The sequence below is a fragment of the Ctenopharyngodon idella genome, chromosome 5, assembly GCF_019924925.1.
Source record: "Ctenopharyngodon idella isolate HZGC_01 chromosome 5, HZGC01, whole genome shotgun sequence".
Taxonomy (NCBI): Eukaryota; Metazoa; Chordata; class Actinopteri; order Cypriniformes; family Xenocyprididae; genus Ctenopharyngodon; species Ctenopharyngodon idella.
Genome location: NC_067224.1, coordinates 5970867 through 5984489, shown reverse-complemented (window position 1 = coordinate 5984489; position 13623 = coordinate 5970867). Strand labels below are relative to the sequence as shown.

At 36.8% G+C, this 13623-nt stretch overlaps 1 protein-coding gene across 2 annotated transcripts in view; it reads left to right on the top strand.

Annotated features, from left to right (window-relative positions):
* ap2b1 (adaptor related protein complex 2 subunit beta 1) overlaps nucleotides 1-13623 on the top strand; it is a 54064-nt gene that overhangs the window by 32164 nt on the left and 8277 nt on the right. For both annotated transcript variants that reach the window (XM_051894100.1, XM_051894101.1), the window contains exons 19-21: nucleotides 2823-2907; nucleotides 3078-3164; nucleotides 12410-12564. In XM_051894100.1, coding sequence (XP_051750060.1) covers nucleotides 2823-2907; nucleotides 3078-3164; nucleotides 12410-12564 — 327 coding nt within the window. The remainder of the gene's footprint in view (nucleotides 1-2822; nucleotides 2908-3077; nucleotides 3165-12409; nucleotides 12565-13623) is intronic.

The following is a 13623-nucleotide window of genomic DNA, read 5'->3' as shown; positions in this document are numbered from 1 at the left end:
TACAAATACGCCATTAATGTTTAAATTACATCTCTGTGTATCCAAACCTCCAAGCTTTCAACTGCACAGCAGGCACGCTTGTCTCTGATTATTTGAGTCAGTTGTCCCCACGTGCTTCATTAGTTACTGAGATCATTTGGGTGAACAGCAGCTGCAAAACATTCAATTTTATGCCTTTAAAACACTCTAGATAATGAGTACTTGCCCACGGCATCTAGTCTACTAATGCTGATAATCAATCAGATACAAATGTCATTATGAATCATCATCATTTCATATGATTTATATCGACATGTTTCTGCCTCATTAGTTTTACTACAGAGTGTCGGTTTATCTTTAGATGGACGTCCAGCTGAGTTTGCTCCTTCCGTTAGCATTTACACCATGATGTCCCTCCATATTTCCTTCCTCCAGCTTCTTGATGCTCGTCCACCTCTCTGTTTTTCTCATCCTGCTGGGTTGCTGTCTTAGCTTCATATGATCCTCTGTTTAAGGATCCCTTTCTGTGACTTGTCTCCTTGTTGCCTGTGTCAAGCATCTGGCTATTCAGTATTAAACAGAGCTGCCTGCAGAGTGTTTGACTTGTGTTAATGAGTTCAACCTTCATGAGCTGAAGAGTCATTACGGTAAACAGCAACTGAATGCCCTCTGAGTGGCCGGGTGACGGTATGACCTGTCAATGTCCATGTTAATTAAACAGGTGTTTTTTATATCATTCTGTCATTTACTCACCCAAACCCATGTGAGTTTCTTTCTTCTGTGGAACGCAAAAAGAGAAATTTTGAAGAGTGTATCAGCCACCCTTTTCCATAAAATTTAAAGGGTTCCTATTATGCTTTTGTACATTTTCAACTTTCTGCGAAGTTACGAAGCACAGAGTCACTCCAAAGGGAGTTATTCTCTATATCAGTAAGCACAAACACCTCGATTGTAGTCTTGAGTTTTCTTCCAGGAATGAATATGTCAAAGTATTCCTCATTTAAATAATTCCCGCCCAAGGCATATGCAAAAAAGGGGGTGAGGCCTGGTTGAGTTGCGTTAGTAGTGTGTTGAAACTCACGGTTATAGCAAGGACCGTGACATTTCCAAAACACACTCGGGCTGTTTACACGACACGTTTTCAACTAAAAATGGAAAACTTTTATGAGTTTTGGCCATTTATTTACACGTCAGTGGCGTTTTGGTGGCCTGAAAAATGCAAACTTTTGAAAACGGGTTTCAAAGTGGAAGTTTTTGAAAATGATACAGTCTCCGTGTAAACTGCAAAAATGTTTTGTAGATGTGTATTACGTGATTAGTCCATCCACCTTACTTTTCAACGCAGAAATAAGGTGTTTTCTGTGAAAGGAAGCCTCGCACAATTTATTAGCCGCTATAGGGAAATGACGAGAAGAATATCAAAGTGCAGTAAACTGTAGAAATAAGGTGGATAGGCATGTGCAAGGCGAGTGCTCTGTAAAAGAATGCGTGTATGCACAGGCGCGTAGTCTTTCTTTACAAGGTGACATCGCCAACTACTTGTCTGGCATGCATAATACAGCGTTTTTAGTCATTTTCGCGGAAACGGGGAACGGGGATAGTTTTGATAACGTTGATGAGAAAAAACTTTTCAGATTTTAGTACATCGTTGTCGTGTAAACGTACCCTCAAACGTTGACCAATCACAACACACTGGTCCAGCTGACCAATCAGAGCACATTGCGCTTTTCAGAAGGAGGGGCTTCATAGAGACAGGAACTAAACAGAGCGTTACTGACAGACTGGGAGGAGAGGTGCCACAACAATGTCAAATATGTGAAAAATAATGTGTTTATTGAACATTTTAAGCATGAAAACCTATTCTAGTTGATCCCTAAAACAAAATCAAAGCACTTTGAAAAAAGGCATAATATGTGTTCTTTAAAGCGACATGAAATGAAAATTCACCTTCTATTTTGTGAATGCATGTTATAAATTTATTTTGTACAATTCATCCATGTATATGTTTCTATTTTTTGACTATTAAATATTGTGTATGCATGACCAATTTATCAGTACCATACTGGTTATTGGCCGATAATGGAGATATTTTGTAAAATTTATCGGCAATAGCCAATATTCGATGTTTAACTGCGCATGCTAATTTCCTCTATTTTTTGTGTTAAGATTACATTTACCAACATCTAACACTTACTTAAAGTTATTCTTTAAAAATGATAGTAATTTAATAACATTGTTAAATATAATCTTTTTTTAACACTGTACACTGTGATGTTGTGATGACTAAATTTACATGTAGCATTTAAAATGATTGATTTTATTTTTCATGTATTTGGACAAAATGTTGAATTTTATTATTAGCTGTTTGTTAGTTGTTGGCCAAAACATGAAAATAGTCAAATATTTTATCACATTTAAACACATTTTCCTCTAAATGAGTCCAGAAAATAGTCTGCCGATTGTGCTTTTATGACTAAACAAGAATACAAATGAACTTCCTTTCCATCAACAGGCACACTGTGTGTCTAAAAATAGGGCTCAATTATGCCATAATTTATTCATTGGATTTCTATGGCTCGGTTTAGAGTCTAATAATATTTACATGCCGTAAAATATAAAAGAACTCATCAACAGGATGCAACCATTGACTTCTACCACCCCTCTCTTGTGCCATTTTTCTTGTTTCCCTTCTCCTATTCTTTCCTTTTCCATGCAATTGAAAGCTTTTTCCATTTGGTTAATAAGTATGGTATCAAAATGCAGTCAGGCTGCAGAGGCGTTTTAGTCCCCTTATACAGTGGAGTATATTTAAAAGTCTGACCACTCAACCTTCCTCACCACAGGTGGCCGTGAAAAACAATATTGATGTCTTCTACTTCAGCACGCTGATCCCTCTCAACATCTTCTTTGTGGAGGACGGCAAAATGGGTACAAGCACTCTGCGCACACATGCTCGCTCTAAAAACAGCACACTGAGGTTTTTGATTGAGCTTAGGCTTAATAAAAGAGTGGATTGATGAGATGTAGCTAGGATTGAACACACTTTAGACCCTGATTGGCCAATCCCATATGATAACCTGTAAACTTTTTCTCAACAGAGCGTCAGGTGTTCTTGGCCACATGGAAGGACATTCCAAATGAGAATGAGCTGCAGTACCAGATCAAAGAATGCCACTTAAATGCAGGTGAGATGATCTAGTCCTCAACATGCATGACTCAAGTTTGTGTATAGAGGTTTTGCAATGTATGGAGCAGCGGTCATTGAATCAAAGGCATTTAGCAGAGAGGAAAGTTTGCAAATAGCAGGGCAACTGCAAACTCTTTTGCTTTGTTTGACAGAGCGCTCATACTTCTTTGTAGTTTAGGCTCTGCCTGTACCCGAGCTGGCACCTGATGCAGCATGTTGCAACCTGCTACAATGTGTCTGTGGTTGAGAGACAATTGTATTTTTTTAATTATTTTTTTTTTCACAGCACAAATATTGAAACCAATTTATTTTCCTTGTCTGTCTGGAATATATATATATTTTTAATTTACAAATACAAATTACAAATGTGTAAACTGATTGCTATAAATCTTATTTGTTTAATATTTAAAAAATTCAAATTAAATTCAAAAAGTCAGCTTTAACATGTTTGCTGGGGTATACTTTCTAATTTAAAAGTACAGTTATTCTATACAAAATTATAGTGTGCATAATTAGATATCAAATTAGATCACAATATAATATAATATATATATATATATATATATATATATATATATACACACACACACATTATATATACGATGTATTAGGGCTGTCAATTTAACGTGTTAACCTAATTAATTAGTTATGGGGAAAAATAACATTAAAATTAACGTAGTTCATCTTATATTTCATAAAGTTGATTGGTGACGAACATGAAGCAGGGCAACAACTCACTGAGTTTTTGTCTCATACTGTATGTGTTATATGCTATAATTAAAGCAATATCAAACGAGGAACGAGCGCAATATCAGACGAGTAATGTTTTTGGACCGAATAGCACGAATGCAAATGTGATATTGATTTTATACAACAGTTCAATAAATAAGAAGTTAATATTATGTTTTATTTTAGACACAGTATTGTCTATTTATGGGTCATTGATGAATAAGCATAATTAAAAACATAATGGAGATATAATTAATTTTGAATTTTTTTTTATAAGTGTTAACAATGAGATTGTGTGGTTTTTATACTCAATTAATACTGCTTTTGTCATTTTTTACAAGATGGACAAAAGTTGTCACCAAAAAAGTCATTCGGTTTAACCAAAATTTCGGTTTTACCGAATGACGCTTTTGGTTACACCGAATGACTATATTTTCAAACAATGCTAACAGGCTGATATCTAGCTAGCTAGCTAGTTAGTTAGCTTGCTAGCTCACTAGCAAAAGGACAATCAAACATTTTATGTTTAGTACAAGTTTTTACAATATTACAACATTTTACATGTTTTATAGCGGTTGTACCGAATGACCTGATGTTTCTGGACATGCGTATGAGCAAGTGAAAACGTGAATTTTTCAAATAGTTAAAAGAGAGTTAGTTACTTTGCTTCACGACCATGTGGTCCTTTGCAGGTGTCTGAATGATGTCCTATCCTGTCACATGATATTCACAGCATGACTTGATCCAAAATGGTCCCTTTATATTGGTTACTCTGAATGACATCAATGAAATTCATTTTTCCAGACATTCTTTCTCATAACAAAGCAATGACTTCTACAAATAATTTTAATACCATTTTTCACTATGTTAATATATGATGTTATAAAACCATGCCAGAATAAAAAAATATATACATTTATAACATTTTAAGATATTTTAATCACAAATTAAATGGCTGTATTGGCATTTGGACGGTTAAGCCAAGTGACCTTTTGACACTTGACAAATCTTTAAAATACCTTTATATGTAGCAAAATATAATTAAAACCTTTTGGATTCAATAAAAGAGATCCAGTTGTACTACCTTACATACTTTGAATGTCATATCATTTGTTTTTATTATTATTAAGGCCTTTGGACAAAAAAAAAAAAAAAATCACGTCATTGACCCTTATGCTCAGTTTTGCCAAAGAATATATTACCTATAAAGCCAGAGCAAGACTGTTTGTTTCTGAATGTATCCGTGTTTTGAGCTAATCAATCTGGTGAACCAATGATTCAATGGCCCATTCATAAAGAGAGCCATTTACTTAATTCCTGATGAATCAGCCGCTTGAATGAATCGAATGAATGAATGCCTCAATGACTTACTCATTGATTATATATACAGTGTGTGTGTGTGTGTGTGTGTGTGTGTACTTGTACAACTATCTTTGTGAGGACTGTTTTGAGTTTTAGACCGTCAGAGTCAGAACATTTTGGCCGGTCCTCACTTTCTGAGACCCCTTTAATCTTACTATGTTTTTTACACCCCTAGAATTAAAGCTTGTTGCAGAAGGGTCACCATAGTCCCAAATATTTTTGAATAGCATCCAGTCTCGATTTATGACTGCGACTTCACAATGCTTTTATATTAAGCCAACAGTTGTTGACTTGTTTGCTTAAAGCTTTACTACAACCTTCACTGTGTACTGTGTGAGATTTCACATTTAAAAAAGCAGAAGGAGTCTTTTGATGCCAATGGAAGGGAAAAAAGCATTCCCACCATTTTGTTATTGTTCGTAGTTAATTATTTAGTCTGGTGGCAATGTAAAAATGCTGTGGAACGTGGCTGGCTGTGTGCACAGACTTTGACAGAGCTGGTTTATTTCAAGGCTTATCAGCTCGCTATTTGTATTCATCAACCTGGAGCCAATTTGAGAATACAGCAGTGGACGTGGGGGGTGGAGCAGCGCCGAACACAGGGGCCAGCACAGAGAGCCTGTTTCACTGTCTGAAATTACTGATCAGACGCCCAGAGGTGCCTTAATCACTAGACGTCAGACAATCTCACTTCCCCTGCTTTCATCTGCTCTCATTTTAGCAAGCACACACACGGCACACAGATGCAGAATTTTATCCATGCCTACAAAGCTCTTGTGGGCTGATCGACACATGTAGTGCCACACAAAAACAGCAGTAGTTTGACAAATCCAGGCTTTGATATTTTTTTTTTTCTTCTTCCTCTGATGCCTTGTTTTGGTAGGAGAAGCCATGCAGTTCCATTTCAGTCGTGTTTATTAGCATGTAGAGAATTATTGACTGCTATTGTGAGATGCTGATTGGCTCTAGCTTGCCATGACTTGAATAACAATGTCCACGTAATGGAGCACACAAGCGAGGGCAAGAAATAACCGAATGCCTTTTCCCCACACTGTGTGCAATGTTGTTATTTGTAAATGACTGAATTTTTTCCCCATAGAATTGAATTAATAGGAAGGTGTTTCATGTTTTGTTGTTGTTCAGACTGGTTGATTTGTTCTTTATCAGCATGCAGCCACAGTTCTCGAGTCCAGGAGATGAGATGCATGTCCGTGGATCAACAGATTCCTAATGATGAATAATTTCAGCACTTAATTCAGCAGAAAATAAACATCTCTAATTAGTTTTCAGCATTAATGTTTTACAACCATTTACAAACCTCATTGATATGCTGCAAAATTGGTTCTCATCTCTGGTATGGACAGGACATTGGTTACTTCTAGCTGTATATAACTAGGGATGCATTTATTTGGAACTTATAATATATAATATGTGTGTGTATCATTATCTCTGAAAATTATGTAATATTATAATGTTACATTACACGTTTTAAGTAATGTATTCTTGTTACTTTTAGATTACGTTTGACTTTACGAACATATAAGTGATAGGCTTTTTTTAGAAAGGAAAATTGAAAAGATAAACATTTAAGGAGAGTCAATTAATATGTAATCAATAAAAATGTAACTGGTCTGATTTTAAAACAAAATATAATCAAATTACAAGTACTTAATTTTTTTATGTAATCCAGATTACATGTAATCAGTTACTACCCAGCATTGTATGTACTATATATACTGTGTGTGTGTGTGTGTGTGTGTGTGTGTGTGTGTGTGTGTGTGTATGTGTGTATGTATGTATGTATGTATGTATATGGGTCAATGACGTGACGGGTCATTTTTTTTGTCCAAAGGCTTTTATCCAAAGTATGTAAGGTAGTACAATGAGGTCTCTTTTATTGAATTCAAAAGGTTTTAATTATATTTTGCTACATATAAAGGTATTTTAAAGATTTTGAAGTGTCAAAAGGTCATTCGGTTTAACCGTCCAAAGGCCAATACAGCAATTTCATTTGTGATTAAAATATCTTAAAATGTTATAAATGTATATATTTTTTTATTCTGGCATGGTTTTATAACATCATATATCAACATAGTGCAAAACGGTATTAAAATTATGTGTAGAAGTCGTTGCTTTGTTATGAGAAAGAATGTCCAGAAAAATGAATTTCATTGATGTCATTCAGAGTAACCAACATAAAGTGACCATTTTGGATCAAGTCATGCTGTGAATATCATGTGACAGGATGTGACATCATTCAGACACTTGCAAAGGACCACATGGTTGTGAAGCAAAGTAACTAACTCTCTTTTAACTATTTGAAAAATTCATGTTTTCACTTGCTCATACACATGTCCTGAAACATCAGGTCATTCGGTACAACCGCTATAAAACATGGAAAATGTTGTAATATTTTAAAAACTTAAACTAAAAATGCAACTAAATTTGATTGTCCTTTTGTTAGCTAGCTAGCAAGCTAACTAAATAGCTAGCTAGATATGAGCCTGTTAGCATTGTTTGAAAATATCATCATTCGGTATAACCAAAAGTGTCATTCGGTAAAACCAAAATTTTGGTTAAACCGAGTGACTTTTTTCGTGACACATTTTGTTCATCTTGTAAAAAATGACAAAAGCAATGTTAATTGATTATTAAAAACCACATAATCTCGTTAACACTTAATAAAACTTCAAAATTAATTCATCTCCATTGTTTTTTTACACTTTTAAAAACCTTATTCGTCAATAATATATATATATTAGGGGTGTAACGGTATATAGAAGTCATGGTCAAGTACATACCAGTTCGGTAAAATTTCGGTACAGTAGGAAAAATGGTCTGACTGTGTTCATCGTCTGATTGCATGCACCTAACCGTGATTCGGGACGAATACATGTATCGTTACACCCCTAATATATATTATTCCAAACGTTTGAGGTTGGTAAGAATTTTTTTTTTTTATGGTTTTTTTTTTTTTTTTTTATTGAAGTGTCTTCTGCTCACCAAGGCTGCACTTATTTGATCAAAACAATAATATTGTGAAATATTATTATAATTTAAAATATTTGTTAATTTAATTTAAATGTATTCCTGTGATGCAAAGCTGAATTTTCAGCATCATTACTCCAGTCTTCAGTGTCACATGATCCTTCAGAAATCATTCTAATATGCTGATTTGCTGTTCAAGAAACATTTCTTATTATTATCAATGTTGAAAACGGTTGTGCTGCTTAATATTTTTGAGCAAACCATGATGCATGTTCTTCAAGTTTCTTTGATACATAGAAATTACAACTTTTTTTTTTTTTTTTTTTTTAAATATAACTCTTTAGTAACTATAAATGTACTGTCACTTTTGATCAGTTAAATGCGTCCTTGCTGAATAAAAGTGTTCATTTCTTTCATCATCTTACTGACCCTAAGATTTGAACGGTAGTATTCTTTTGTTTTTTTGCAGTTAATTAAATGAATCTGTGGTTGGAAGATTAACAGGCCTTCATTACAAGATACAATTATATTCTAACATTTTTTGCCCAGTTGTTTACAAATTACCGACAAAAGCTGTCTTGCTGTGAGACGTGACAGTGAATGACATCTGTTTCGCATAAAATACACTCATGTTTAGTGACACTTATGGTGACAAGTATCACTATAACTGTTTTTCATACTTTGGTTGAAGGTTTGTTGAAATCCCAGCTCGCTGTAATAAACATTAGCTTGTAATTCACTACAGACATGAATGATGCCTCAAATCATGCAGCTTGTTGAGAAGAGATTTGCTATTACTTTTCTAAGCAGTTAGACATGCAAATGTCACCTGGCAGGTGATAAAACATCTGAAAATATCCCATAATTGACCAAAATATCACAGAGATGCAGAAGCACTCTTCTAAGCAGCCACCTAGTAACCACCCAGACACCCTAGCAACTGCATAGCAATGTGCTAACAGTCATTTAGTACACTTGAGCAACCGCATAGCAGTGCCTTGGCAGCCACCCACAACACCCTAGCATTGTGGTGGCAGATTTTTTATTTTCTTCAGAAAATCTGTATTAATGTTACGCTGTGCTCCCTCCTTATCCCGTCTCGAGCAGCTCTCTGTGTGTGCTGTGTATTGTAAAGGCAGGCTCACAGGATTGACAGCAGTAGTGTGTGCAGTCAGTCAGTGTGAACTGGAGTGAGTCACAGCACACTCCACATGTTGGTAACACCAGCTGTCATCACCTGATTCTGTGGCTTATATAACCACTGACTGACACTGTCCTCAGACCTCCCTCTGTCTGTGTATAAATGTTTTCCATCTTCATTGCCCGTCACCCTTATGGCTTTTTATTTCCCCAATCCATCTTTCTTCCCCTTCAAACACTTCACTGCGTTTAATGTGCCCCTTTACTTTGCTCTTACATTGTTTGCGGCCCGTCCTTGTCTTTCAGCGCTTATCTATCTCTGTTGCCAGGGGTTTCATCATTCCCTCTCTCTCTCATTCTACACTCTCCAGTGCTCCCACAGTGCAGTGATATGGCTCAGTAGTGTCTGATTCCAGAACAGCATCACTCAGGGTCATGGTGTGATGTGTAAAGTAATCTGCTGTTTTAAGACATTAATCTACATGCTGTAGATTACTTTCTAATGTTAGGAAGAGGTTTTTGTTAACATGTTCCCTAAAATATGTTTTGGGGGTTAGGGCTGTAAAAACGATTCATCGGATCTAACAAAAGTTTGTTTACATAACGTGTGTGTGTGTGTGTGTGTGTGTGTGTGTGTGTGTGTGTGTGTGTGTGTATGCATGTATGCATGTATGTATATATATATATATATATATATATATATATATATATACATACACACACTATATTGCCAAAAGTATTGGGACACCCCTTTAAATCATTGAATTCAGGTGTTCCAATCACTTCCATGGCCACAGGTGTATAAAATCAAGCACCTACCTGTAGGCATGCAGACTGCTTCTACAAACATTTGTGAGAGAATGGGTCGCTCTCAGGAGCTCAGTGAATTCAAGCATGGTACCATGATAGGTTGCCACCTGTGCAATAAGTCCATTCATGAAATTTTCTCACTACTAAATATTCCACGGTCAACTGTTAGTGGTATCATAACAAAGTGGAAGCAATTGGGAACAACAGCAATAGCTACAGACCTCCAAACTTCGTGTGGCCTTCAGATTAGCTCAAGAACATTGCGTAGAGAGCTTCATGGAATGGGTTTCCATGGCCGAGCAGCTGCATCCAAGCCTTACATCACCAAGTGCAATGCAAAGCGTCGGATGCAGTGGTGTAAAGCACACCGCCACTGGACTCTAGAGCAGTGGAGATGTTTTCTCTGGAGTGACGAATCACACTTCTCTGTCTGGCGATCTGATGGACGAGTCTGGGTTTGGTGGTTGCCAGGAGAACGGTACTTGCCTGACTGCATTGTGCCAAGTGTAAAGTTTGGTGGAGGGGGGATTATGGTGTGGGGTTGTTTTTCAGGGGTTGGGCTTGGCCCCTTAGTTCCAGTGGAAGGAACTCTTAATGCTTCAGCATACCAAGACATTTTGGACAATTTCATGCTCCCAACTTTGTGGAAACAGTTTGGGGATGGCCCCTTCCTGTTCCAACATGACTGTGTACCAGTGCACAAAGCAAGGTCCATAAAGACATGGATGAGCGAGTTTGGTGTGGAGGAACTTGACTGGCCTGCACAGAGTCCTGACCTCAACCCGATAGAACACCTTTGGGATGAATTAGAGCGGAGACTGCGAGCCAGGCCTTCTCGCCAACATCAGTGCCTGACCTCACAAATGCACTTCTAGAAGAATGGTCAAAAATTCCCATAAACACACTCCTAAACTTTGTGGAAAGCCTTCCCAGAAGAGTCAAGGCTGTTATAGCTGCAAAGGGTGGGCCAACTCCATATTAAACCCTACGGATTAAGAATGGGATGTCATTAAAGTTCATGTGCACTTAAAGGCAGGCGTCCCAAAACTTTTGAATGAAGGAACGCTGAGTTGCTTCATTGAAATTTATTGTATTATGTAGAGTAGGTTATGATGAGAGATAGCATTACCTGCATCTAGCTGATTCAGGTCAATCTTATATTCATAATCACAAAATCAGTTTGAATGTCCGCTGAGGAAAGCGATAACTGTCTTTGTCCTCAATTATTTAAACACCATCTACAAAGAGCCAGCAGAAAACTCCTGAAGGACTGACCGAGATAAAGCTGATCTCTGTGGGTACATGAGCACTGAACGGCCGCTGACGGCCTGGAGCTCACAGCTCCGAAAGGGTCTAAACAAATTTTCAAAAGGCGCTATGGTTACATATAAATAGCATATTTGAGGCCTAAACAACTACATTCTTGGCTAAAAAGTTTTGTGACACAATAACAGTAGTATCTGTAAAAATATGGTTGGTTTGCTCGTCCGCTATGACACTCGCTGTGAGAATTCAGAAAGCGGAGTGATTCAAATGGTGAAACTGTTCCTGTGGCGATATTGGTAGAATATCAGGAAATGAAATTCAAGAATCAGAACGAACTGTTGTATAAATATATATATATATATATTTCTACATTTTACTTTAAATTGGTATTTTATTTTATTTCAAGTTTTCAAAATTAATTTGAATAGATCATTTTATGATTGTGGACAAAGCTTTTTTTTCCCCCCCCCAGCCAAATGATGTAAGAACCAGATCAATGGACTTTTTCTTTGAGGACAGTAAAATTACATGTCAACTTGCTAAACACCACCTGTCTCCAATTAGGATGTAGAAAGTAGAAAATTTCAGTTCACTGTGTTCCTTCGGTTGTGCTAATGCTTATACTTTATTACTTTCCCAACCACAAGCTGGTTGTGAAGAAACTGGCTGAAATGCATCAATTTTTAAAGTGTCTCTATTGCTTTCATCCATGCTACAAATAGGTTATTTAAAAAAAAATATGTATTGCTATGTACTTCAGACCCTTCCAGTTTCAATAGGGAATACCTGTACTTACTTATTAGGGAATACTTAATACAAGTGCCCATCAGACCTTTTCATGGGGTTTTTATATTGGATGGATTGTAGCTTTTCTCCTGATAGCTATAGTCTGCTGAGAGACTTCTGTGAGTATTTTGTTGGGTAACCATGTGTCTGTTGTATTGGCAGATACGGTGTCAGGCAAACTGCAGAACAACAATGTCTACACCATCGCCAAGAGGAACGTAGAAGGCCAGGACATGCTGTATCAGTCGCTCAAACTCACCAACGGGATCTGGATACTCGCCGAACTCCGCATACAACCTGGCAATCCCAATTACACGGTAATCCCTCACAGCACGAAGATGCAACAATTGTGTATTCAAACAAAGTCCAACTCGAAAAACGCTTGCCAATTTAACACAAAAGAGCAAAATAAATCTTGTCCCTTGACAAACAAAATGCTTTTGACATTGTCCAGAACATATTCAAGGACATCCTTCATCCCTAACTTTGCCAGAATACGATATTAACATAAAACCTGCTTTATTTTGATATCTACTTTTTTTTGTCCACCGATCCACTCCCAAGGTTTCAGCACATTATTATGAAATTGTAATTCAGTGCTCTGAAGATCAGGCTTTTAAAACATGATAAATTGATGACCCTGAAAGCCGTGCTTTCTGCTTGACTTGCTTGCCTAATGCATTAAATGAACAGGAAGGTTGAGAGCAGTATGAAGGGTTCAGAAAAGGCTTGTCGCTCGACAGGTAGAGTATTGATCCCCATTTTCAGCTCATGGATCCCCAGTGCCCTTTGATTCTGTCATATCAAATAATTATTAATTTGTGTCAGTTCTGTTTACCGTTCCTGAATTATCTTCACAAACAGCGACCTGCATGACCTTGGATATTTGCTATTACATAAGCAGAATCTCAATAAGTGGCAGCCCTTTCCTCTGTGATTTTTGTATTGAGTCAACAAGTTTAGTAAACTATATTCTACTTTTTTTTCCCCTTTTAAAGTGTTGCAGCCTCTGAGAGACTCTATAAGTGAATCAGATGTTTATTCACTAACTAATTTTGACAGATACAGCGAGCAGTTTGTTAAACTGATTCAAAGACCTTTGAGTGATTTTTCCCAATTCAGTCATGTCCAATGAGTCATTCACTTGTGAATCAAACTACGCTAGTTGCGCGCAGCCAATAAGAACAACCCATTAGAAATTATTTATTGTCTTTGTATTATTCTGTGGTATTCCCAGTGTTTTTGTCTTCTCACGTTCAACTTTGGTGACTGCAGACACTTAGCTTGAGTAAAATTTCATTTCTTTTGATGTGATGCTGCAAGAGATTCAGTAGCAGAATGCGATAACTGCTTACAGATGATAATGAAGTAGTTTT